General features: G+C 44.2%; 1 protein-coding gene across 1 annotated transcript in view; it reads left to right on the top strand.

Annotated features, from left to right (window-relative positions):
- PARM1 (prostate androgen-regulated mucin-like protein 1) overlaps positions 1–27,966 on the top strand; it is a 112,343-nt gene that overhangs the window by 67,755 nt on the left and 16,622 nt on the right. The window contains exon 3 of the mRNA XM_066574079.1: positions 24,861–24,939. Within this exon, the coding sequence (XP_066430176.1) occupies positions 24,861–24,939 (79 nt within the window). The remainder of the gene's footprint in view (positions 1–24,860; positions 24,940–27,966) is intronic.

The following is a 27,966-nucleotide window of genomic DNA, read 5'->3' as shown; positions in this document are numbered from 1 at the left end:
TCCGGAGTATTTGTCAGACTTTCAGGATGTGTTCTCCAAAAAACTGTCTGAGGCTCTGCCTCCGCATAGGGAGTGGGATTGTGGTATTGACCTGATTCCCGACAGTCCCATCCCTAAGGGAGCCATTTTTAATTTGTCAGGCCACGAGCACGAGGCCCTCAAGTCCTATATCTCGGAGGCTCTAGCCAACCGACATATTCGGCCGTCCAGGTCACCTGCCGGGGCAGGTCTCTTCTTTGTAGAGAAGAAGGACGGGACGCTAAGGCCTTGTGTGGATTATCGGACCTTGAATAAAATCACAGTGAAGAACCAGTGCTCCTTGCCCCTGATTCCTGACTTGTTGAATCAGGTGGTAGCAGCCCACTGGTTCTCCAAACTGGACTTGCGGGGGGCTTACAACCTAATTCGCATTAGAGAGGGAGATGAATGGAAGACGGCGTTCAACACCCCGTTAGGACATTTTGAATGTCTGGTCATGCCTTTCGGACTCTGTAATGCCCCTGCTGTGTTTCAGGGTTTTATGAACGCGGTCTTTCACGACTTCCTGGGGGTATTTCTGGTCATCTATCTTGACGACATTCTGGTGTACTCGCCTAACTGGGATTCACATGTGCGGCACCTGAGGTTGGTCCTGACCTGTTTGCGCGAGTATCAGCTTTTTGTTAAGTTTGAAAAATGCACATTTGGTGCTAAACAAGTATCTTTCCTTGGTTATGTAATTTCACCCACGGAGATTCATATGGAGTCTGATAAGGTAGCAGCAATCTCCCAATGGGTCAGACCAGACAACCTCAAGGCTCTCCAGCGGTTCTTAGGTTTTGCTAATTTTTACCGCAAGTTCATTAGGAATTACTCAGTTATTGCTCAACCCCTGACCGACCTGACTAAGAAGGGGTCCGACTTGGTAAAGTGGTCGCCTGCAGCCCTTGAGGCCTTTAGCCATCTAAAAAGGGCATTTATGACTGCCCCGGTGCTAATACAGCCGGACGCACGACTACCCTTTTTCATTGAGGTAGATGCATCTGAAGAGGGAACAGGAGCAGTATTGTCGCAGGAAGTCAGTGGGAGGTCTGGGTATAGCCCATGTGCGTTCTTTTCGCGGAAGTTTAATTCAGCAGAGCGCAACTACGACGTGGCTAACTGTGAATTATTAGCTATCAAATGGGCTCTGGAAGAGTGGCGACACCATCTTGAGGGTGCTAGACTCCCAATTACCGTATATACAGATCACAAGAATCTGGTATATCTCGCCAATGCTAAAAGACTCACAGCTCGTCAAGCCAGGTGGGCGTTGTTCTTCGCCAGGTTTAATTTCGTCGTGACATATATCCCAGGAGAGAAGAACGTGAAGGCGGACGCCCTGTCACGGAGTTTCGGGGTGCCGGATAGTGAGACCATGACTCCCGAGAATATCTTAGCCCCTGGCGTGGTGGTGGCAGCTGTAGAGTCTAACTTCGTCCCTCAACTACAGGATGCTCAGCAGGACGCTCCTTCGGGGGTGCCGGAGGGCAGATGGTTTGTGCCAGAGACCCTACGTCCTAGAGTCATGGATGAATCTCACTCGTTGGTTCTCGCAGGGCATCCAGGGTTCCAGGGGACCCTGGAGCTTTGTTTCAGACACTTCTGGTGGCCAGGCATGTCTCAGGAGATCTGCAACTTTGTGAGGGGATGCTCGGTCTGTGCTCGCAATAAGAGTCGGCGGCGTCCTCCGGAGGGTCCCCTGAGACCGCTACCGGTTCCTTCCAGTCCATGGTCGCACTTATCGGTAGATTTCATCACTGATCTACCAGAATCCCAGAAGTGCACCACTATCTTAGTGGTGGTCGACCGGTTCTCAAAGATTGCACATTTTGTGGCGTTAAAAAAGCTACCCTCAGCAAAAGAATTCGCCACGATTTTTGTAAAAGAAATAATTCGCCTACATGGGGTTCCCCAAAATATTGTATCTGATTGCGGAGTTCAGTTTGTGTCGCAGTTTTGGCGTGCCTTCTGCAGAAACCTGGGAACGTCGCTTTCCTTCTCTTCAGCGTTCCACACGCAGACTAATGGTCAGACTGAGCGGAAGAACCAAGATTTAGTGCAATATTTACGGTTGTTTGCTAGCGAAAAGGCTCATCAGTGGGCAGAGTTCCTGCCGTTGGCAGAGTTTGCACTAAACAACCGGCCTTGTTCTTCCACTGCGGTATCTCCATTTTTTTGTGTATACGGTCAGCATCCTCGCTTCCTTACGGCAATCCCTACTCTGTCGGTCTGTCCTGCAGCTGATGTCACCACAGATACGCTTCGGGGAGTATGGAAAGAGGTACAGAGAAACTTGGAAGCAGCGGGGACCCGTATGCAGTTGCGTAGTGAGAAGAGTCTGTCTGTATCTGAACCTTACAGGGTGGGACAGAAGGTATACCTGTCTTCTAAAAATCTCAAATTACAGGTCCCATCCCCGAAGCTGGCGCCACGTTACGTAGGGGCCGTTTGCCATTACATGTGTGGTAAACCCGCTCGCCTACGAACTGGGTTTGCCAGCCACATGGAGGGTTCACAGGGTGTTCCATAAGTCGTTATTGAAACCTTTTGTCCCTTCGGTGCGTCCTGGAGCTCTGCAGTCGGGGCTCTCCCGGCGGTGTGGGGCAGCCTGCTTGCGGCGGCGTGAGCGTGTCTGCCCGTAGGGTGCCGCCCGCTCTCCTCCACCTTTCTTATGCAACAGTGGGAGAGTCAGCTCCTCCCACTCTCCGCCCCTGGGCGGAGGCTTGCAGTTAAAAGGCTGGCAGTGACCTTAGCTCACTGCCAGTTATTGGTTCTGTTAGCCACTAGTTAGTCTGTCTGCAGCGAGTCTCAGCAGCTCCTAGTTTGCTAGTCAGCTTCCTCCAGCCTGTCTTAGCTCAGTCTTGTTTGTTGGTCTTTTCCATCTGCTTCTTCTGTCGGCGCTCTGTCCCCCGTCAGTTAGTTCCATCTAGGTAGTTGCCAGGTCGCAAGCCAGAGCAGGGACCGCCACCCAGTTGTCCGCCTGGGGTTAGCCAGGGCCGAGGCAAGTAGGCAGGGACAGTGGGGTGCGGGAAGTTCAGGGCACCCCACCTGGCGCTCGGGGGTCAGAGTGCCGTAACAGTCAGTCAGTCATTCAGTGAGTCAGTGAGTGAGTCAGTGAGGACTTTCGTCTTTATATATATAGAAAAGTAGTCGACCCAGCACCATCATTGGACTTGAAATGGTTAACACTCTGAGGCTTCATCCTTGTACAGAAGGGCAATGTTTGTCCAGGTGGGCTAACCAAATTGTGTTAAGACACATTTATTATATGTCTTATATAGTGTCAGCGCCTGAATTGACAGTGTATGAAAAAATAAAGTGATATATAGGATTGTTCCTGGTGTTACGGTGCAGCGTTCCAAAATACAAGATGAAGTAAAATGCAACTTGTCCTTTATTAATCAAGTAGCAATAAAAATGCACTTCAGGGTGGATGATCCTCTTCATCAGTTTAGTTGGAATTAGTAGTACAATCATCGATTAACATAGCAGAAAAGATGAAAAGAGCAAGAATAGGTGGGAAAAACATAAAAATACATGTAAAAATACGCACTTAGAAGTTGCAAATCATTGTAAATACATGGATCGTAATATACAGTACATAATGATAATGTGACATACGGCATATGTCACTGTAATAAATTTGGTGTGATTTCTGCCTGTCAGGTCTAGTTTTTGTCAAAATTTAGAACCATATTAATAAATCGGCCCCATTGTCCCTTTCAGACTTTGAAGTGTTATCATGAGGTCACCATTGTACTGAAAAGAAGTAACTGGTGCTGGTGCTATGGCCGATTCAGACTTCCATCCACCTTGATGGTTGGGTAGTTGGGATTTTTCTGATGCAGCGGTTTTCGTAGCCGTGTCTGCCACCAGTTATTATAGTAACATAGTATGTTAGGCTGAAAGAAGACAATAGTCATCTAGTTCAGCCTGTTTCCACCCCCTATCCTGCCTTGTTGATCCAGAGGGAGACAAAAAAAAACAATCAGGCTGAAACAAATAACCTATTTGTGGAAAAAAATTCCTTCTCGACTGCATAATGGCAGTCAGCATAATCCCTGGATCAATATTTGAACGTTCCTACCTGACTTCAAGACCGGGATCAACAACCCTTCTGGTTATTTAATGCCTGTATCCTGTAATATCGTAGCCCTCTAGAAAGACGTCTAGTCTTCTCTTAAACTCCTCTATTGATACGTAGTTCATCTAAACATTGTATCCATCGTCATGATCTGGGGCCGCATCTACAAGTAGAGCCCATGTTTGGTGCGTAATAGCTGCTATATTTCTTATCTGACACTCCGGATTAGGACATTGGCCAATGTCAATAAAGCTGTGCCTGCGCACTAACCTCTTTCTATATTCTATTAAACAAACAGTGAGTGTTTGCATAGTTCTGCTTTTGCACAGTTGCGCGCAATAGATGAGCATTAATATAATCAAATACGGAAGTTTTTGGAAAAGAGAAATTCCCGAGCAGACAACTTGGAAATACGCCCTTATTATGTTACGCTGGGATACAACAGGGAAACATTGATGCTTTTGTTTGAAAAGCTTTATTGCGCCGTCTGAGAAATGTCTCAGCAGATGACATTCATATCTACAGAAACTAAAGCTGCAGTTTATTTAGGAAATTACTTGGCACGAGCGGAGACCACGGGCGGCGAGCCCCCCCTTCCCGCTACATCAGATAGGAGATGGCAGGTTTGTGGTAATGAGGACAGGAAGGGCCGGGTCATGTGTAATAACAGCACGGAACGGTTTCACTGCTTCTGTCCGCGCTGCAGATAAGTAGTATACTATGACTTATTCATGGGGTACGGTGGGATTATAACTCTGCACATGATGTGCTCCACTTACAGTGTCTGCGACAGTTGGGACTTGCAGGGGAGGCCTATTTACATTTATCTCCTCCATTAAGGAGGATTTCCGGATTGCTGTAAATAAAGCCTAATCTTTAAATAATGAAAAGTTTTGCAATATACTTTGTCTTTCAGAATATACCTTTCTCAAGATGACTTCTTGCATTTAGGCTGCCTTCACATCGGCAAAAATACTGGAAGAAAAAGCGTTGGATGCAATGCTTTTTCTTCCAGTAAGATGCCAGGTAGCTGAGTGAACATTGAACGGACTCTATGATAGTCAATGGGATCCGTCCGGCGCTGCTCGGTTCCATTATAAGAAGGATCCATTCCACCAGGCGATTGCCCTTTCCTGTTTCAGAAATGGAGCAGAAAAACGGAATCCCTGCGTGCAGATGTGAAAGCAGCCTGAGGCCAGATTCGCACAAACGTATTTGTTTGGGTTTTTTTGCACACGCTAAATACACAGAGAATAGAACCCATTGATTGCAATGGGATCATTCACATTTCCATATTGTGCGCACACATTTTAGTAGCGCAAAAAAAAACACACAGCATGCTCTACTCTACTACACATTTGCGCAACAAATATTCCCATTGAAGTCAATGAAGGTGCGCAAATGTTGATACACTGCGTAATTCTGTTGGAAAAAGAACACATCTGGAACTCATTAGACGAGTTTGCCATTTGAATTGGTGCATCTTTGTTCGACACGCACATATGAACATGTCTTGCCGGTGCAAAAAGTACAGTAAGAAAAGCATTGTTCATTCTGCAAACATGCATACGTGCAAATACGCATACACTTGTGAGAATCTGGCTTCAGGGCTCCTTTACATGCGCGCAAAAACGCTTCTGCACACCACATCCATTAAAAGCCATTGATTTCAATGGGTTTCCTCACATGAAGAAAAATTCTGTTGCGCCAAAAAATATTCGACATGCTCTATTTTTGTGCATATTTGCACACCCGAGGCCCCACAGAAGTCTAAGGAGTGCACAAATGGGTACTTGTCTTGGATCGAAATCATGCACTAAACTCTGTGATTTTTTTAACACAGTGGACTAATTATGGATTAAGACTGGGGACTAATTAGGGTGGCCCAGTTACTTAGTAGGCTGCTCTACTTGTTCAACCATGGCACGGTTGTGTCCCATGTCGATGTACACAGTAAAGGAGCGTAGATACTCTCGCGAGAGGACATGATAGTGCTCCATTCAGAGCGCACTCACGTCATACTCTCGGGTGCGAATATGTCACACTGGTGGGAAGGAGCCCTTAGTAAGTGAAAACATTCTTGCTTGCATCCAGACTAAAGGGCCTTCTGCACAGGATGATTGTTGGGCACTTATATCCCTGCATGACCCTACAGCCTCCTGCGCATGTCCGGAACGGCAGCAGAATCAGACCCGGCACCCCCCAGAGACCCCATGCTCAACTCTGCGGATCAGCAGCAAGAGTCTCTGCCGGCGCGCAGAGCAGGGCATGATGCGCTGGCGCTGGTGACGTGTTTCCCCGGGATACTTTTGCAGTGCTCACATGTGGAGTATCGCGGGATGGACGACTTCCATTGACTGCAATGGAAGCCTTCCGCGATGAATAGAACATGCTGCGATTCTCCCCCTCGAGCAGGTAATTGCAGTTGATTTTCACTTGTGGGCAGGGAAGAATCTGTTATCATAGCATGTCTATGGATGGTTATTGCTGCGGGATTCTTTTTTTTTTTTCCATGCAGCTAGGGCTTAGTTTAGGGCTTTGACAGTAGGATTTCCTGCTGTCAAACTTGCATTGCACTGCACGAAAACCGTGTTTTCGTGCGATGCGATACAACAGAGAGGAGGGCTCCATAGGAAAACATGGGCTACAAAACATCGAAAGTCGCGAAACCCACAAGGTTTTTTGGCTCGCAATGTCGCAGGCTACAATACATCACAAATGTGAAGGAACCCTTAAGAAAGTATGGGCTTCACATACATGTGATTTGTCGCAATGCAAGAAAATCACGCGACTTTTGCAAGATCATTTTTTTTAAGCTGCCCATGTTAAATAATTAAATAGCCTATACTCACTTGTCCCAGGTCCCTGCAACCTCAGTGCTGCCTCTTATTTTAACCCATAGGGTCTGTTCACAAGCGCAGTGTCAGCCTGTAAATAGTATGTCAAAGGCTGCTGTAGCCAATCACAGACCTCAGCAGTTGTCCGCAGCTTGTAAACAGAACACCAGCAGGGGAACGGAGAGGAGGTGCTGCAGCTGCAGGGAACTGGGACTGGTGAGCATGAACTTTACTTTATAACATGAGCAGCTTAAAAAAATTAATAATTTATCTTGGAAAACCCCTTTAATGAAAGATCAACTTACCTCGTCTTGGAGAACCCACTTTATATCTTGGCATCATTATCTTGCTATCAGATCTATATCTTCTCATTTCCACAGGAGATCACTAGATTTTCTTAGGTTCACTTTCAAGTACAAAGACAGATCCGTTACACAAGGACATGTAGATTTTCCAACTGATGAGCAATTAAGTTTCTAAACCCGTGCTAAAAAATCAGTCCATACTTGGGTTTAATGCTTTGGCTGAAAATAGAAAATAAAAGTTATTTACATTTCTATTCCAGAATTCTCCTACTTGTATAGAGAGCTATTCAGATAACATAGGTATATTTGCAAATTCCTGTGCTTTTTTTAAAGGTGAGCTGCAGAGAACTATAACAGCGCATATATACAGTTGCAATTAATATTATTCAGCCCCTTGCAAATTAGGTTTATTTGTGTTTATTTGCCCAATTTTCAAAGTTTCAGCGTTTTTCTAAAAAAAATAAACAAAAAAATGTAAATAGCTCAACACAACCGCAGTTAATTTAAACAAGTGCTTTCTTCACATTCAACAGAAAATGCCACATTAATGACTAATACAGTCTAAGGCTGCATTCCCACGAACGTATATCGGCTCGGTTTTCACGCCGAGCCGATATACATCGTCCTCATGTGCAGGGGGGGGAGGATGGAAGAGCCAGGAGCAGGAACTGAGCTCCCGTCCCATATCTGACTCCTCTCCACCCCTCTGCACTATTTGCAATGGGGAGAGGCGGGACAGGGGCGGGGCTAATTCTCGGAAATTAGCCCCGTCCCCGTCCCACCTTCTTTCATTGCAAATAGTGCAGAGGGGCGGAGAGGAGGCAGAGAGGGGGAGGGAGCTCAGTTCCTGCTCCTTGCTCTTCCATCCTCCCCCCCCTGCACATGAGGACGACGCATATCGGCTCGGTGTGAAAACCGAGCCGATATACGTTCGTGGGAATGCAGCCTTAGGGTGCATTCAGACGACCGTATTTCGGCTGAGTTTTCACGCCCAGCCGAAATATGGCGTCTCTCTCTGCAGGAGGAGGAGGCTGGAAGAGCCGGGAGCAGTGCTCTGAGCTCCCGCCCCCCTCTGCCTCCTCTCCACCCCCTCTCTGCCCCTCTGCACTATTTGCAATGGAAGGAGGCGGAACAGGGGCGGGCTAAGTTCTAGGAATTAGCTCCACCCCTGTCCCACCTCTCCTCATTGAAAATAGTGCAGGGGGGTGGAGAGGAGGCAGAGAGGGGGGGGGAGCTCAGAGCACTGCTCCCAGCTCTTCCAGCTTCCTCCCCCTGCAGAGAGGGACAACGTATATCGGCTGGGCATGAAAACCCAGCCGATATACGATGGTCTGAATGCACCCTCAGAATTATTCACCCTCTTGAATGAAATTTGCACATTTGCAAATTCGCTGCTATGTCAAGCATACCTGATAGAACTAATCAAGGGCTTCATTGGTTGCATCAGGTGGCCTTGAGATAAAGCATATCAAATACCTGGACTGGCTTGGGCTTTGTTGACTGCGACGTTTGATTGCGTGTTAGAAATATATCTATGAGAGTGATTCAAAAAGAGATGAGATCATTACCTTGCTCAAACAAGGAAAAGGACACAAAAAGATAACAAAGACACTGAATGCTTCCAGAGATACAGATAGAATCATAGTTCTCAAGTTCAAAGTTAAAGGAACACTGGCTACCCTACCTGGATATTACAGAAAGAGGAAGCTATCACCAACTGCCACCAGATTACTGAGGAAGCAGGTGGTCAAAAACACTTAAGTGTCTGCAAAAGATCTGCAGCAAGATTCGTTAGCAGCAGGTACTGACGTTTCCATTTGCACAGTAAGGGCTTATTCCCACGAGTAAATATTGGCTGGTGTTTTCACGGCCGGCCGATATACGCTTTCCTCCCACTCCCCTCCAAGCAGTTTGCAGTGGGAGTGGGCAAGACGGGGGCAGAGCTAAGCTCCCGCCCCCTCCCCTTGCCCATAGCCAGCAACATCGGCCGATATACGCTGAAGGCCTTCAAGCCCGAACTTCAAGACATCCACCTCTTCTGACACCAAAGCACAAGAAAAGTAGGCACCAATATGCTCAAACTCATATAAATAAGCCACAGAAGTTTTGGGATTCTGTTCTGTGCAACAATGAAACAAAACTAGAACTTTTTGAGTCTATGGAACAGCCGTATGTCTGGAGGAGGAAGAATGAAGCACTGTGCTGGCTTGGTGATGTTGTGGGGCCGCTTTGCTTCACCTGATACAGGAAATCTGCAGCATCTATGTAAAGGCAGCTGTACACTGGGCGATTATTGCCTGAATTCTTGCTCTAAACAGTGAATTTGGGCAATAACTGTCCCGTGTACAAGGGGCTACCGACAAGGCACTGAACAAGACATCGCTCACCTGTCGGAGTCGTTTGATTTTTTTCAATATTAAATCTTTATTTGGGATATGGACATGTAATATACACACAGTTTATAAGACATGTAATAGTTGCAGACATGTTAACATTACTATGTTATTGTTTTCTATCTAAATCATGCAATTGTCAGATCCCATTTTTTCCTTATATCAATAATATTAGAACGGATAAACATTTTCAGAAATTGTATATAAAAGAAATACTTCGATACAACATGTATCGTATTGAATGAACTTGGCATTTTTGTGCAGCCTTAACTTTTTCTTATAAAGTTACCTCCATAGCTCCCATGCCTCTTTATGTTTTTTTAAAGAGTTGTTTCTTAGTGCTATCCACTTTTCGAATAATTGTTGTTCTGCCATACGGTCCCTAAATTCCCCAAAGGATGGAGGTGTGGGCTCTCTCCATCTTCTCGCAATGAGAGATTTTGCTGTCATAAGGGCATGACCCAGCAAATATCTAATTTTTGTAGGGTATTTATTTAAGCCAACCAATAATAAGGTTAGTTTTGCGGATCTTGTGATACGGGTTTTTAGAATTTCATCTAGATGATTAAGAATAAGATCCCAGTATCTCTCAAGAGCAGGGCATGCCCAAAATATGTGCGTTAGAGTACCCTTTTGGTCACAGTTCCTCCAACATTTGTCATTGGTGTTTTGGAATCTTGTGGCCAACAAGCACGGTGTGTAGTACCATCTCAGATTTACTTTAATTTGTGTTTCCACTATCCCCAGACCTTTGGTTGAGCCACATGCCGTTTTATACGCCTTTTCCCATGATTCAGTTGAAATAACTGTACCCAGTTCGTTTTCCCAACTAAGCATATGTGTTTTTTTGGGTAATTTGTTGTTGCCTGTCAGAATATCATAGAAATATCTGGTTTCGGACTTTCCCAGGAGGGGTTCTGATGTGATCTTTCTTTGGACTTCCATCGGGATTTTTATCTTATATATAGGAGACTTTTTAAGGAAATTTTTTATTCTGCTATAATTGAAGAGGTCTTTTTGGAGAAGGTAACATTTTTCCTGTAGGATTTCAAAAGGTATTAGTTCCTCTCCTGTCATTATGTCCTCTAGGTTTTCCACTCCCCTTACTCTCCAGGTGTCAATTCTTAAATCAGATATAAACAAGTTTAGTATTTCAATTGGCAGTTTTGGTTTTTTGTGGGTATCGTAGGTGGCTACTTTTTTTGTGTATTCTTCCCAAATTTTTAGAGAGGCTGCCACTGTAAGAGGCAAATTTTTGGGAGGGATGTTTAGGGCAAGGTTGGTTGACATGGCCGCGAGTGATGCGCCAAGTAGCAGTAGATGTCCTTTGGGGGTTTTTGTGAGGCATGTTTCCATGCCTACCCAGGCCATTGTGTTGTCTCTTTTTGTCCAGCATCTGGTTTGGTTCAGGATAGTAGCTTTAAAATATTTTTCTAGGTTAGGTATATCTGCGCCTCCTTTCCTCCGGTTTGAGGCTAAGATTGAAAGGGCTAATCGTGGTTTATTTCCCTTCCAAATGAATGCGGATAGTTGTGCTTGTAGTTTTTTGATTGTGCTTTTTGATATGGGGATCGGCAGGACCCTGAAAAGGTATAAAATTTTTGGCAATATTTTCATTTTATAGGTCATATTCCTGCCTAGCCAAGATAAATTTATTCTTGATAGATGGTCGATTTCTTTTTGGATTGTTTCTAAGAGTGGAGTATAGTTAATTCCCTCTAGTTTATTTATGTCCGCAGAAAGTAATATGCCCAGATACGGGATGTTGTCAGCCCCCCATTTGAAAGAGAATTCTGATTGGATTGCGTGCTGTAGGCTTTGTGGGATGTTTATGCCTAGTATTTTTGATTTGTCAACATTAAGCTTGTAGTAGGATACTTTGCTAAAATGTTCGAGGATCTGGCAGGCAGCTCTCAAAGACTCCAGGGGGTGTGTTAATGTGAGGATAATATCATCGGCGAATAGGCCAATTTTGTGTTGGCGGGAGTTTAGAGGAATTCCTCTTGTTTCTATAGAGGATCTTATGATTTCGGCCAGGGGTTCCACCATGAGGACATATAGTATAGGGGAAAGTGGGCATCCCTGGCGTGTACCATTGGAAATGGTGAATTTATCTGAAATGTCGCCATCTATTAACACTCGAGCTGTGGGGTAGGAGTACAGGGCCCGGACGGCGCGAATCACCCCCCCCCCCCGAGGCCAAATTTATTTAGCGTTTGAAACGCATATCCCCAATGAACCCTATCAAAAGCTTTTTCTGCATCTAAAGCTATCATAGTTGTTGGGGATCTAGAGATTTGTGAGGAATATAAAAGGTTGAGAACCCTCCTCGCGCCGTCCGAGGCCTGCCGCCCCTTTACAAAACCCACCTGATCAGAATGCACAACACTCGGCAGGACATCGAGTAATCTATTTGCTAATATCTTTGCATATATCTTGACATCTGTGTTGAGCAAGGAAATGGGCCTAAAGTTTGCTGGATCGTCTGGCTCTCTTCCTGGTTTGGGCAACACTACCACCGTAGCCTGGAGCATCTCTTCAGGAAACGATCCTTTTTCCATAGCTGAACTGTAGAGTTTTCCCAAGTAGGGAGATAGGGAGTTTGAGAACCATTTATAATATTCTGCCGAATATCCATCTGGGCCAGGCGCTTTTTGGCTTTTCATGGAGGAGATTGTTTCCGCCACCTCGGATACCGTTATTGGGCGATCTAAACTGGCGGCTTGGACTGAGTTTATTGATGGTAGTTTAATTTTATTCAGGAATTTTTCTATATCTTCGTTGTTAGGGTGGGAAGTTTGTGGGTCATCTTTTAAGTTGTATAATTTACTATAGAATAGGCGGAATGTTTCTAATATTTGTTTCGGGTGGGATATTTTAAATTCTTTGTTTTTTGAGTTCCAAATGTATGGGATGTTAGTTTTAATCGTCTTTTTCTTTGTCAGGTTAGCCATCCATTTTGAGGGTTTGTTTAAGGATGCGTAGACATTAGCACGTTGGGAGGTTATTTCCCTGTCGTGATCCCCTTGCAGCACCCTACGCAGTTCTAATCTTGTTTTGAATAGGTCGTTATATATTTGCTGGTTTGCATTAGTCTGGGCTAGACTTTCTAGTTGTTGGATTTTTGTCAGTAAGGTATCAGTTTTTTCTAGTTTTTCCTTTTTGTACCTAGCTCCTAGTTTTATAAGGATACCCCTCATGTAAGCTTTGTGTGCTGTCCAGAGCAATTCAGGGCTTACATCAGGCGCATTATTTAAAGTGAAGTAGTCTTCAATTGCGTTTTGGATATCTTTTTGAAATTTGGGTATTTTCATTAGATAAGTATTGTTTCTCCACATTTTATGAAGGTGGCGGAATCCCCCAATTGCCAGAGATGTCAGTATCGGGGCGTGATCCGACCAAGTTATTGTGCCAACCTCAGCCCTGATTGTAGAGGTTATGAGAGACCTGTCTACCAGGCACAGATCTATGCGAGAAAAGGACCTATGTCTTGCAGAGAAAAATGAGTACTCCCTGGCGGAGGCATTGAGACACCTAAACGTGTCAAAAAGTGCGGCTTTCTTTATCCAGTTGCCTAGGGACATACCCCCTCTCACTTTGTCGCTTGTGGTGTCGACAGATCTCTCTGGTACCAGGTTAAAATCGCCATTTATGATTATAGATCCCTTGGCTACTTTGTTTATTTTTTTGTTTATTTTGTTTAGAAATTTGATTTGGTTTGAATTTGGGACGTATACGTTAGCTATAGTGACCTGTGTGTTTTTTAGCGTGCCCACCAGTACTATGTAACGTCCTTTTGGGTCACATATTTGTTTGTCAATTTTGAGCGGGGCTGTGTCTCTAAATGCTATCAGCACTCCTGCATGTTTCTTTTGTGCGCAGGCTTGTATAACCTGGGGGAATTTTTTGTGTGTCATTCTATGACTGTCTGTGTCTACTAAATGTGTTTCTTGGATACATACTATATCCGCGCCGAGACGGCATGCTTCTCTCCACACGGAGCTTCTTTTGTAAGGGGAATTCAGGCCATTGGCGTTCAGAGACATCAATTTTGTGGCCATTTTCGCATGGTGGGTCGTTTGCACGGGAGGACGGAAGACTGGAGGTATCTGTGTTTATCTGCCAAAAAATAATTAAAACGAGAAACAACAACAAACGAGTAATGCATCAGATTACCAGTATCAACCTTGCTACCAGAAGTGTTTTTGCCCTGTGAAGAGAATACCGCACAGGATAGTATTGAACAAGTTGTAACTGTTCCTTCACTGGTAGCGGGTTTTTGCATGAGACGCAAGGTGAAACAACAATAAACCTTCAAAAAAATGTTTATACAAGCTTGTGCCTGCATGTTCGGTGGGGGGGGTCAAAGTCACTAAAGTGAGAGGACTCACATCTCTGTATTCCAGAATGGACTGTAGATTTAATGTGTCCTTAAGTGTCCTTTGGTTTTTAAACGGTTGCTTTTCTTCTTTTTCCTTTCCAGGAACATAAAGAGGGAAAATTTAGTGGGATCTTTTCTTCCTTCTTCTTGTTCTAGCTTTATTTTCCAAATTTGTCGGAACTGCTTTTCTCGGAGGTAGAGGGCGGAACTTGTTTAGGGGCGGGGGTTGGTACGCCCCACGATTTTAGTGTCTCCATAGCTGTAGAGGGGCTGTGAAATACATATACTGTATTAGCTTTTGTAGCAATGATTTTTGTGGGGAAGCCCCATCTGTAGGGAATATTTGCCTCTCTCAATGCCGTTGTTACAGCTGCAAAACTACGTCTCGCCTCCATAGTAGCTTGTGACAAGTCTATGAATAGACGTATGTCAGCATAAGGACTTGGAAGCACCTTTAGCTTTCTCGCAGTGTTCATGAGTGCCTCTTTGGTGCTATAGTGATGTATGCGTACTGTGATGTCTCTAGGTGTATTTTCCTTGAGAAACTTTGGGAGGGGGAGTCTGTGGGCTCTGTCTATCTGCAGCTCCTGTTCTGGGATGTTCGGGAGGATCTTTTTAAGGAATCGTGTGATAAATCCCTTTATTTCAGAGTTGGAGATTTTTTCTGAGACACCTCGCAGTTTGACGTTGTTACGTCTATTTCTGTCCTCAAGATCCGTTAATTTTTGTTGTAGTTTGGCAACAGTCCCCTCTAATTCGTAGTGGGCATCAATCAAGGAGTTGTGGGATTTAACTATCTCTCCCATTTTTGTTTCTGTTTTTTCTATACGGTTGTTAACCTCTTGAACTGAAGTGTCAACATGAGATGTTAGGCTTTTTAGATCTAGTTGTATAGTTTCTCTCAGAGCTAGTACTATCTCTTTAATATATAACTCTGAGGCTGGCTTATCTGAGGCTGATAGATTAGCTAGCCCGCTCTCCTTCTTGCTATTTTGAGCATTTGCAGGAACTTCAGGGGCTTCTATGCATGTGTTATCTGACATTCTCTGCCTCTGCTTCTCGGGACTGCTTGTGGGGGAGGGGGCACTCAGTGACAGCGTGTCCGAAGCCATCTTATCTCCCTTAGAGCGCTTTATGCTGTCTTCTATCAGGGGAGGGTTGCTTGCTCCTATCTCTTTTCCTGTCTCCTCTATCCCCTCTGCAGTGTCCCCTCGCTCACCTTTGTTAGCTGGGATCGGAGCCTCCTGCACCTCAGCTGTCTGTGAGCTGTCGGCCAGCACGTCCTCCGGTGCCATGTCAGAGGGGGGGCTGCGTGCTGGGAAGAAATCCTCCAGCCTGGCAGGTTTAACTTTTGTTGTTCTCCTCCTTGTTGCCATTGCTGGGTTCCTGGTAGGTTCCTGCAGCTTGTGGTGTATTTTTTGTTCTTCTGGAGTCGCTTTGATGTTGCTTAGAGTCCTGTTCTAGACGGAGCCTATGCAAAAACTTCCATCTTGGTGCCTCTCTAAGCCACGCCCCCGGAGTCGCTTGATTTTTGAGCAGAACTAAAAATTACTATTGACCTGTGTAAACAGGAGCTGCCTAATGTTTGAGCAGCTCCTATTTACTATGAATGACTTAGCACAGCTTAATAGGAGACCCTATATAGACTTGAGCTACTTGGATAGTGAATACACATATATGCCAAGATAGGATGAGACAGTTTATGGCTGTTGCTCTTGGCTTCTCATATGGATCCTCATTTTAATTCAGATTTTTCTGTTGTTGGGTGGTTTTATTGAAACATAATGAAGGTTATATTCTCAGGATTAACATCTAATAGTGCTATAACCCTCGGATATTTAGTAGTTTGGGTATGCTCAGTACGGGATGATGTCCTATGCGTCACACCTTTCTTGTTGTTCACCATACAAGGCTCAGTCTTGGCACTACTGTTCTCAGGATTTTTAAAGCAACCAATGAGAATTTCCCCTGCTGCATTTATGTAGACAGAGGACTGCAGAAGTCTACCCGCTTGCCACCAAAACACCCCATTCAGATGAAAAGAACTGATTTTCAGGCACAGGAATTTCCGATACAAATCTGCTGTGTATGAATATCCCTTAATATTACTTTTCTCCTTAAGGAACAGTTATGAAGCCTTGTCCAAGGCAGCAGTTACATAACACAGCGAGGGAGTATCTTGAAGATCCTCATATCATTTTGCAGGCTGTGTAATGTAATACATCATGAAAACTGATCTTTCATCTAGCCAAGCGAGAAGCCTTACCTGCTCATCTCTGGAACACGAGGGAAATTAATTTACTTGCAACTCAAGCAAATGAGCTGTTGTCTCCAATGTGAGCTAAAGATCAGCGTGGATAGAAAGGCAGTAAGGACAGATGATTCATTATAATTACCGCAAGCAGCTTTAATAAATGATAAACCTTGACAACATCAGATAGTTTGCTGCAGACTAGCAGACACCTCAGGAACTTATAGTAATGGATGAAAGTTCCTTCAACTGTAGAGAGATTGCTAACATTTAAATAGCTTTTTATATATGGATGTAATTGACCTTCTATGTATTAATATAGCATTAGCAACAGTTTATTATAAAAAGTCTTGAGAGATCCTGAATTACTTTTTATGGACCCATCATGCTTTGCTGTATTCAAGATTCTGTCTACAGCAAGGATGTACAACTTCTTCTGCTCCGAGGACCATCTTTTCATATTGGAATGTTGTAGGGTCCAATGATACCCAGGCTGTTTCTTCAGAAGGCATAGACAATTAATTGTATCGGTAGACATGTGTTCAGTGGAATCGTTTCCCAAGACTAAACCAAGAAGAAAAGGAAACCTATTCCCTTAGACAATCCACACAAAGACATTCCTTCATTATTAAAAAACAAATTGATTGGTTATATTTTACTACAGATGCAGTAACTCTTTAACCCTACAATTGCTGTCTCCCTTCCTGCCCTAAATAGGCATACTTCCGCTCTCCTTTTTACATCACCCACCAGCTTACTTGCGTTAATTCTTTCTTATCCAAATCCCAGCTACCACAAAATAACTCTCAAGGGCTGGAATCAAAAAAAGCCATACGAGGTATTTATGGTGTATCGAAAAAAAAATGTCATAAATGTCTGAAAGGCGCAGCTTCTATTCCATCTATTGGGAGAATGGTGGCCTTGTCTACAGAGTTGAGGAGGCCATGCATGCATGTTGTCTAGATATCTCCATTGTAGATTATGGCTGTTGTGGCATTTCACAACTCCCATAAACTACAATGGAGAGAGCCACATGTGTAAATGGCAACTTCTCACACTCATATATACTCTTTTTGGAGTGACAAACGGGAGTCAAGTTACCCAATTCTCCTGATATCTGGAGGACCAAAAGATGGCTACATATTGACCTTAAATACCTACCTGTCCTTGTGTCTGAGCATGGAAACGAAACGTGAGCAGCCACACACAAGCACTTCAGTGGATGGTTGGGACCACAGAAAATGGCAGCAGCATATGGCCCCAGGGCTGCAGGTTATGCACCCCTGGTCTGCAGCATTGGGGGAACAGAAATTTGTGTTTTTTTTAGTATCCAGTTCGACTACAACTTGAAGAAACTGCAGTGCAAATACCAATCCCATAATTCTCAAATGGCTCGTTTTACTGCAGGATTGCCTTACAAGGAGCTTAATTTATGGTTTTGTGCAATTGTGCATTTTTTGGATAGTTTTGCAGGTGTTTCTGTGGAGATTGGAGCATGATTTATGTCAATGAGTGGGGATTCAAATGTTGGGAGATATCCATTCATACCTGAGCTACTGTCTGCAGTTTGTAATCAATAGTTAGGACATATCCATGTATGGCATCATAAAGCAGATCAAGACTACCCTTCATTTGAGCATTGAGTCACCACAAACAGTGGTTCACCATGTGGAGGACAGGGCTCATCTAAGCTCTTAGGGCTTCATTAGACGGGCACATGCACAAATACGCTCGCCGCTACGGGGCCTATTTTCGCATTAACCCTTCGAAAGTATATTTTTTTAAATGATCAAACTTGGTGCTATTGCACGCAAAAAATAACAAAACAGAAAAATAGGCCTATGTTTTCTTGTGTGTAGTGATATGGAGCAAGAATCCCCTTAGGGAAATGAAACCATTAAAATCAATAGCTTCATTTTGTCACATTTTATGGGTGTGATTTTCACGCCTATAAAACGTGACAAAAACGAAGTCATCTGTTTAAGCCTTAAGAGATCTGTCCGACAACAAGCTTGTTGACTGTTTCCACTGATAACAAGTGAACATAGCTCTGGACTATGAGAGAATATCCATGTGGTGTTGTCAGATCATACTTTCTGCTGTGGTTTTGCAAACATTATGCAAGAAGACTTGACATGATGGCATAATGTGAATATTGCCTAAAAAATGTGATCAATTTAAAAAAATAATGTATTCAGAAAATTACTCAACTTTGTATATAGATTAATTATAATTAGATGTAAATTAGTTCAAAGGTGGACACACCCAATAAGTTATGATTTTGTCTCAGCCCATGGAGAATCACAACAAGTAAGAGCTGGGTGTAAGAGATGGCACAGGACAAATACCTGAGGGCAGCAATGTGAGCCCAGATTGAAACTTCCTTATCCTTTCATTTGCAACTACTTCGGCATTGCTCAACGTATTTCCTGAATACCATAGTTGCCAACATTGTGTAACAGGGTAGATTTACTAATGGCGAGTGATCTATTTCAGATATTTTGTGTACATTGGAAAAGCTTAAAATTACTCAATGGTAACCAAATTAAAAGTTATGTCCACTTCTGAAACCTTTTTTTTTTGCAATCTATCTAAAATTTTAAAAAAAGAAACTTTGCAAATAGTTAATTAACAATTTCTTATTGTTTGGTGTCTATATTTGCTATGCAAACCTCTGTGTCTCTATGGTAGTGGATTGCAACAGATCTTCTTTTTTTTCCTCCTTCTGGTTCGTTTGGAACTTTTTACTATGGAGACACAGATGAGCTGCAGACACAAGCCAGTAGGTCATTTTTAAAAGACTAGTAGTTATTAGGCAATTATAGTACCAGTGTTTCTGGTGGTGAAATGCACCACACAGCTGTGCTACTGGCATGTCACACGCACGCAGCACTGCTACATACATTGTTCATTCCATACAACAGGGATCAGAAGCATCACAGCAGTGGAGATAAAGGACGTGTGATGACATCACTGTCATGCACCGCCCTTGATTACATGACATTGACGCTCATCCCGAGTGAATGATTTACATGCTCCGCCCCTGATCACACGAAGGTGACCTCATCAAAGGTCTTGCATCCTTGTGCAGATTACAGATGGACTACAAACCCCCTGCGGCCTCAGTTGCTATGGAATACTAATGAACAGTTAGCCGGACAGCAGTCGTGTGCGTATAGGACCTGTGATGATGTCACTGTCACGTGATCAGGGACGGAGCATGTAACTCCCTCACTGGGGATGAAGGACCTTTGATGACATCACCATCATATGATCAGGGGCGGAGCATGTAAGTCACTCACAAACCCACGCACGGACGGACAGGTCGTCATTAGTAGTTTAACAAGTTGCTTAATTTTTGCTTTTTAGATAATATTGGAGCAAAAAGGAAAAAAATGGTTGCGAAGTTGTACATAGTCTTTGAAAACCCCTGACTATGAACAGTTCCTGAGAACTAAGTCTAGCAGACTGAGAAATAATATTTTTGTACAGTAGATTAAATGATTTTATTGCATATAATAAGGGTTGAGAAAGTTCTTTAGTTGTGTAACTGTTCTTTCTGGATATTGCTAAGAGGACACAAGGCGAATGCCACCTCTTATCCCGCAGGACACAGTGACAGGATGAGTCAGCAGTGAAACATTTCATGGAGCGTCTCACAATTCACTGCAATCTTGAAAGGAAACCTGGCACGAAGCAATCATAGCAATTGATATTATCCTTACTTGTATTAATGATAAGTGGACGGCTCCACAAGAGATGAGCTGGACTGCTGCCTAAATGAATTACTAGAAAATTAGAATGACCAGACAATTAGAATGGCCACATATTTTTCAACTGCTATGAGTAAATAAAAGTAGATTAGAGAAATAGCAGAGTGTAGAATGGACTCTCGCAAATGTTTGTGTTTATATGGTGCTTTAAAGTGAAGCTCCTCTGTTCAGGACCTCTGGGATCATCACTTAAACATCACCTATATGCATCATAGACAGTGGAGGTTTCCATTCACTTGCAGAGATATAAGGAGGAAGGTGGTGGGGGGGGGGGGTTTGAGGTAACCCTCGGCTGTTTATATTGTTTATTTGTTACTTTGTTGTGAAACTTGATATTAAGCCTCTGTGCCTTTAAGCACTCGCAGTACCGATTCCCACGCTCAAGGGGGTGTCACATGATGAAGATGGGGTGGTAGTGAAGGGATACCTATTGAATAATTGGCTTAAGACTGGGTGGTTGCACAGAGCTCAGTGCTTCTGGCGTCTTGTGTGCTAGAGACGTGGCTCCTACAGAGTAAAAACTATCTCTGCGTCTTTAATTGGTCAGGAACTGATAGCTAATGTGACCCCTCTAACATCTGGGATCGGTACCACTGATGCTGAAGACTTCCTTAATTTGTAAAGTAAAGTTCAAGCAGCGCCAGGTGGGCTAAACATTTGCCATGTGACCTGCAGATCATGAGGACTTGCATTTCAGACCAGTGACTGCCCTGTCTGCCTCCGACTCGGCATTCCAGAGGTATTTAATTGCCCCCTTTACCTCTGTCCCCTCAGCAGGCAAACCGATCCTCTGATCCTGAAGATCCACCTCAGAAAGATACAAAAAGTGTATTAAAAGATTACAGAACTGCTGCTACAGGTACTATAAATTCCACAACTAATCCGCACTGTGTAGTAATAGTGTCTCACCCCCATGTTGGTGGCCCCAGTAGTAATAGCGAACCCCTATATTGTGGCCCACTAGTAATAGCTACCCCCTATATTTGTGGCCCCGGTAGTAAAAGCAACCCCTTTTATTGGTGGCCCCTGTGGTAATGGCGATCCCCTATGTTAGTTGCCCCGGCAGTAATGGTGACCCCCTATATTGGTGGCCCCGGCGATAATAGTGACCCCCTATATTGGTGGCCCCGGCAGTAATGGCAACCCCCTATATTGGTGCCCCTGGCGGTAATGGTGACCCCCACAGTGGCCTCTGTAGTAATTATTGCGGCCCCGCCAGTAATAGTTGACCCCCTATTGCGGCCCAAGTAGTAATAGCGACTCCAGTAGTAATAGCGACTCCTATTGTGGCCCCAGTAGTAATAGCGACCCCAGTAGTAATAACAACTCCAGTAGTAATAACAACTCCTATTGCGGCCCCAGCAGTGATAGCAATACCCATTGCTGCCCCAGTAGTAATAGCGACCCCAGTAGTGATAGTGAACACTATTGTGGGGCCAGTAGTAATAGCGACCACTATTGTGACACCAGTAGTAATAGCGACCCCTATTGCAGCGCCAGTAGTAATAGCGACCCCTATTGCAGCGCCAGTAGTAATAGCGACCCCTATTGCAGCGCCAGTAGTAATAGCGACCCCTATTGTGGGGCCAGTAGTAATACCGACCCTATTGAGGCGCCAGTAGTAATAGCGACACCTATTGTGGTGCCAGTAGTAATCGCGACCCTTATTGTGGCGCCAGTAGTAATAGCGACCCCCTATTGCGGCACCAGTAGTAATAGCGACCCCTATTGTGGTGCCAGTAGTAATAGCGACCCCTATTGCGGCACCAGTAGTAATATCGACCCCTATTGTCGTGCCAGTAGTAATAGCGATCCCTATTGCGGCGCCAGTAGTAATAGCGACCCCTATTGCGGCCCAAGGAATAATAGTGACCCCTATTGCGGCCCCAGTAGTAATAGCGACCCCTATTGAGGCCCTAGGAGTAATAGTGACCCCTATTGCAGCCCCAGTAGTAATAGCGACCCCTATTACGGCCCCAGTAGTAATAGCGAGCCCTTTTGTGGCCCCAGTAGTAATAGCGACCCCTATTGCGACCCCAGTATTAATAGAGATCCCAGTAGTAAAAGCGACCCCAGTAGTAATAGCGACCCCTATTGCTGCCCCAGTAGTCATAGCGACCCCAGTAGTAATACCGACCCCCCCTATTGCTGCCCCAGTAGTCATAGTGACCCCTATTGCGGCCCCAGTAGTAATATTAACACCCCCCCCCCAAGTAATAACAGGCAGCACAGCTCAGAGGCCGACAGCAGCGTGGAGGGAGTTTGTGCCTGTGCTGGTGGGTTAGGGGTAGTTCGAGTGTAAGGGTTGCATTATTAGCTGTTTACACCTAATAATATAAGCCTAACTGTAAAAGTAACGAAAGCCGTAACCCTCCAGCAGGGGCACAAACTCCTAAAGTGATATACGCAGTGATATCGCAGTGTTAAAAGACGCAAGTGGGTGTTCACCCTTAAAGTGATCAAAAAACCTATGTACCCCAAAATGCTACTAATAAAAAGTATAGCTCATCACAACATTAACAAGCCCTCACAGAGCTTCATAATGAAAATTAAATTGTGACAATGTAAAAATATAATTATTTCCAGTAAAAAGAATTTTTATTGTGCAAAAGTAGAAAAACCTAAAAAAAATAGTAATTTTGGTATCGTTTAAATAATACCAGCCCGCAGAAAAATTATCATGTTATTTATACTACATGATTAATGTAGTAAAAAAAGAAAATCAATGTCAGAATTGATGTGTTTGTCTCCCTGCCCTCAAAAAAAATTCATAAAAGTTTTACAATACAATATATGCACCCAAAAAGGGTCCCAATAAAAACTACAGTTTGCCATGCAAAAAAACAAGCCCCTATATTGGCCATGTCGGAAAAATAAAACAGCCACGGCTTTTGAAAAGTGGAGATGAAAATCCCCAAAAGAGTGTTGCGCCCTAAACGCCAAAATACACTGTGCCCTTAAGGGTGTTAAACAGTTTCGCCAGGTGTTTCATGGATGACACAAGGTGACAGGTTCCCTTTAAAGTACTAGAGTAACCTTTCAAGGTCAGTTGGAGAGAAATACAGCCAAACACCCCCAGCATTGCTGTGGCTGGCATTACTAGAACATTTTAATATGCAATAGATACACTTATATGACTGCTGTGGATTTCAGTATGCGGATCTACGTGATGTTAGATACTTTTGTATAAAAAGAGAAAAGTGATACAGAAGTTACACCTTCATTGGTTACTCCAAAACACACTCAAGCACCCGCAGCACTACAGCAAACCCTTATCCAAGGGGAGGCTTTCCCTGCACAGCCGTTAATCAGGAGACGGATCCAAATCTTCCAATCAATTCCCAAAGTTTATCCAAAAATGGCAGCAGAAGCATTCAGGTGCAATAAAACAGGTATTTTTTTCTTTATTCCATCCTCAGTAAGCACGCAACGTTTCGGCCGTCACAAACAGCCTTTGTCAAGCATGTTACAAAAAACCACAACCCCCCTTAAATAGTTTAAAACAAGGAGAATACAGGCATAACATTGGTTACCAGATTGTTCCTCCTACCACTTAATCAGCTGCCAGCTGCGCCGTAGCTGCTCCTGTGTCCAATCCAGGACAACCAAGGATCCAGAGTCCTCCTCCCCGACTGGGTACGCCATCACCAAAGCCTCTGCTTCCATCTCCAGCGTCTCCGTGGGAGCAGCGCGCCTGCGCCGACTTCCTGATGACGTCATCGCGTTCCCTACGTTCAGTCACTCCCTCAACAACCTGTGACCACGCCAGCATGTCGTATCCTAGCAACCGCTGCACCAATCACAGTGCACTCCTGTGTATCTAGGGCGTTTCTACAAGATCGCATCCTAGAGCCATATCCTAGCGTCCGTTGTGTTGATCCTTACGCCGAGTGATACCTCAGCGGCTCTTTCACAATGCCTCAACATTGTGCTACCTTATTTGATCGCCGCAACCTCTGCACTAGACATAATATGATGTAATGTGTTCAGGGAAATCTCATAAAGGCGCTCAATATACTTACATTATATGTATTGTAAATCCTGGGCATGTCTTACAGCAACTATCATGCTGACGTTGTGTGGCGTAACAGGGACCATTGCAGGAAAATTACATATGCAAGCTTTCAAGCCTATTAGGCCTCTTCGAGACTGATGAAGGGACATTAAGTAGCCTTGAAAGTTTGCATATATATATTTTTTTCTGGTTGGTTAATAAATGTGTCACCTCTCTAATACTTTTCTCTTATTTATACAGGGGCCTCATGTGGCAGAGAGTGTTAAGGCTCACAACCTGAAGGTTGCGGGTTCAATCCCTGCTTGCTTCAGGAAGCTGGCTCAGGGTTGAGCCAGCCATCCAACCCCTTGAGGCCAGCAAAATAAGCACCCAGCTTGCTGGAGGGTAAAAATCAGTCTGCCAGGAAAACTTGTCAGAATTCTGATGTGTTTTGTCTCCCTGCTCTCCAAAAAAATTCATAAAAGTTTTACAATACAATATATGCACCCAAAAATTGTACCAATAAAGCCTAGGAGTCGGTCATGAGTCAATACATACACCAGGGGGCCTTTACCTTTTTTTATTTAACATCGCATGGATTGTTCTGGCTAGCATTATGCCACATTATGTTTGCTCTACAATGTGCAGATTTTGAACAGCAGTCTTACATTTTGGCTGTGGTTGTTTTTACCAATAGGATTTATGTTAATACCCATCATTTGTTGAAATCTAGGAAGTTTATATTGCACAGTTTTATTAGTATGTGAACCGTAACTTCTCTATATTTATTAATCTGTGATCTTGTTTCATGCTTTAAACAGGAAGTGTGGCTGCCATTACAATAATAGTAATTCTTCTTGTCCTGGTAATATTTGGTGGAGCAGCATACTGGAAGATTAGGTAAGTGTATTAATAGTGTCTTAAGAGTTAATATTTAGTTTAAACTCTAACATAGTAACATAGTATGCTAGGCCGAATGAAGACAAGTCCTCCGTTTCATTAATTATCTTGTATAATTTTGTGTCATCTGCAAATATTGATATTTTACTGTGCAGCCCCTCTATGAGGTCATTGATAAATATATTGAACAGAATGGGGCCTAATACTGAGCCCTGTGGCACCCCGCTAACGACGGTAGCCCAATCAAAGTATGAACCATTTATTATCACCCTCTGCTTTCCATCTCTGAGCCAATTCTTTACCCAGATACATATGTTTTCACCCAATCCGAGCTGTCTCATTTTATATATTAGCCTATTATGCGGCACAGTGTTAAATGCTTTATAGAAGTCCAGGTATACAAGATCAATAGACTCTCCCAGGTCCAGCCTATAGCTTACTTCATCGTAGAAATTGATTAGATTGGTTTGACATGATCACCCCCTCATGAACCCATACTGGTAAGGAGTTATTCCGTTGTTCTCCTTGAGGTATTGTACGATGGTGTCTCTCAGAAATCCTTGAATATTTTTCCAGTTACTGAAGTGAGACTTACCGGCCTGTAGTTACCAGGCTCACTTTTGGTCCCCTTTTTGTATATTGGAACTACATTGGCAATGCGATATATATGATTGTTACAAAAACAGCAATTCCCTAAAATCAGAGTGCTTTCCTTTTTCAGTCCTTTGCATTAAACTATTATAATGCTAAATTCAAACACTTGCCTATGTATTTTCTATGGATTAACCCTTTCCAGTCCAATGTCGGGCCTGCCCCGACATCATCATTTTCCTCCACAGCTCCGATGTCGGGGCAGGCCCGACACTGCAGTGCAGGAGTGGATCTGCACCCGATCGTCAGGCACATCGGGTGCAGATGCACTCCTTTACTGGTCGTCATCGAGGACCCCCGAGGAGAAGGCAGAAAGGGTTTTTAACCCTTTCTGCCCACTTCTTTATACATTACATAGCGCTCAATTAGCGCTATGCAATGCATAGAGTCCGGCCGGCGATCATGTGACCGCCGGTGTTACCTGACCCCCGGCGGTCACATGAACGCCGATCCGGGAGCCTGCACCGTGCAAGGACCTGCTTACCTGACCAGCGTCTTGTGCATTCTCCTTCTGTCTCCCGACCCGGCGATCATGTGACCGCCAGGTGTCACCTGACCCCAGCGGTCACATGATCGCCGAGCCGGGAGGCAGAAGGAGAATGCACAAGACGCCGGTCAGGTAAGCAGGTCCCTCCCTGCACCCTCCTGAACTCTGTCAGATCAGGAGGGTGCAGGGAAAATGTATTTTTTCTCACCCATTCTCCCAGCTCCAATTTATTTGGAGCTGGGGAGAATGGGTGAGAAAAAATAAATGGATTGGAAAGGGTTAAGGGCAATGTCACAGAATGGTGTTCAGACAGTGTTTCAGACCCCGCACCATTATGCCCAGTGGAGTGTAGTGATACTTTATCCCTTGCAATCCAGTGTCTGCCCTCATTCGATATTAGGATTTCCCTGCATAGCTGCGATGTTGGATGAGGTCTGACACATGTGTCTAACACTATGCAGGACAGTGCTCCGATGTCAGAGGCTGTTCTGCATATGCATGTATACAAGACAGCGCTACATATGCAGAACAGACTCCAACATTGGAGCGCTGCCCTGTATACTGTTACATAGGTGACAAGACCGTTCATCTAATCACACCACAACTCTAATCATTTGCATATCTGCATGAGATGGAACTGTATGCCGAATTTTGCAGCAAAATGACAACTTCTTCTAGGGGCTTGATTTTTTTTACAAAGAGTGTATATGTATATTTGCCTATTTGCCAATTCAATGGTGTGAGTATACAATATAAAGAAAATTTCCAATAGCATAATTTCATGAAACACATTTTATTTTATTGGTAACTAGAGATGAGCGAACGTACTCGTCCGAGCTTGATATTCGTGCGAATATTAGGGTGTTCGGGATGCTCGTTACTCGTAACGAGCACCACGCTGTGTTCTGGTTACTTTCAGTTTCCTCTCTGAGACGTTAGCGCGCTTTTCTGGCCAATTGAAAGACAGGGAAGGCATTACAACTTCCCCCTGTGACGTTCAAGCCCTATACCACCCCCCTGCAGTGAGTGGCTGGGAAGATCAGATGTCACCCGAGTATAAAAGTCGGCCCCTCCCGCGGCTCGCCACACATGCCTTGTGAGTTAGCTGAGGGAAAGTACTATCGTGCTGGTGCTGCTGTAGGGAGAGCGTTAGGAGTCAGTGTAGGCTTCAAGAACCCTAAAGGTCCTTCTTAGGGCCACATCTACCTGTGTGCAGGCTGCTGCTAGCAGTGTTTTTTTATTTTTTTTTCTCAAAATCGGCAGTGCAGAGCATTGCACCCGGCATTAGGGACAGAAGTGGTGCATAGGCAGGGAGAGTGTTAGGAGTGAGTGTAGCCTTCAAGAACCTCAACGGTCCTTTCTAGGGCCACTTCTATCCGTGTGCAGTACTGTGCTGGCTGCTGTTAGCAGTGTTGCATATTTTTGTTTTTCTAAAAATCGTCTGTGCAGAGCATTGCACCCTCCATTGATGCTACAGGGACAGAATTGTGTAGGCAGGGCCACAACACAGTTATTGTTCATTGAATATACGCAGTGGGTCCTTCCCTTTGCAAAAAAGGAAAAGAAATTATATTTGGCCTGCCTGTGTCAGTCCTAAGGTCTCCGTGTACGTGTGTGCTGCGTGGACAACGTACAAAAATCAGACGCAACCAGCTATGGTTTACTGCAGGCTTGCGCCATTGTCTTTCCTGACTGGCAAATACCTGCTCTGCTAGAGTTAATAACTCTGCTACACTAAAGTTGTGTGTCACTTTTTCAGGGCCACACTACAGTTCTAAAAGTTATTGTTCATTGAATATACGCAGTGGGTCCTTCCCTTTGCAAAAAAGGAAAAGAAATTATATTTGGCCTGCCTGTGTCAGTCCTAAGGTCTCCGTGTACGTGTGTGC

Source organism: Eleutherodactylus coqui, chromosome 7 (assembly GCF_035609145.1).
Source record: "Eleutherodactylus coqui strain aEleCoq1 chromosome 7, aEleCoq1.hap1, whole genome shotgun sequence".
NCBI classification, from domain to species: domain Eukaryota; kingdom Metazoa; phylum Chordata; class Amphibia; order Anura; family Eleutherodactylidae; genus Eleutherodactylus; species Eleutherodactylus coqui.
This window is presented reverse-complemented; position numbering and strand designations above follow the sequence as displayed.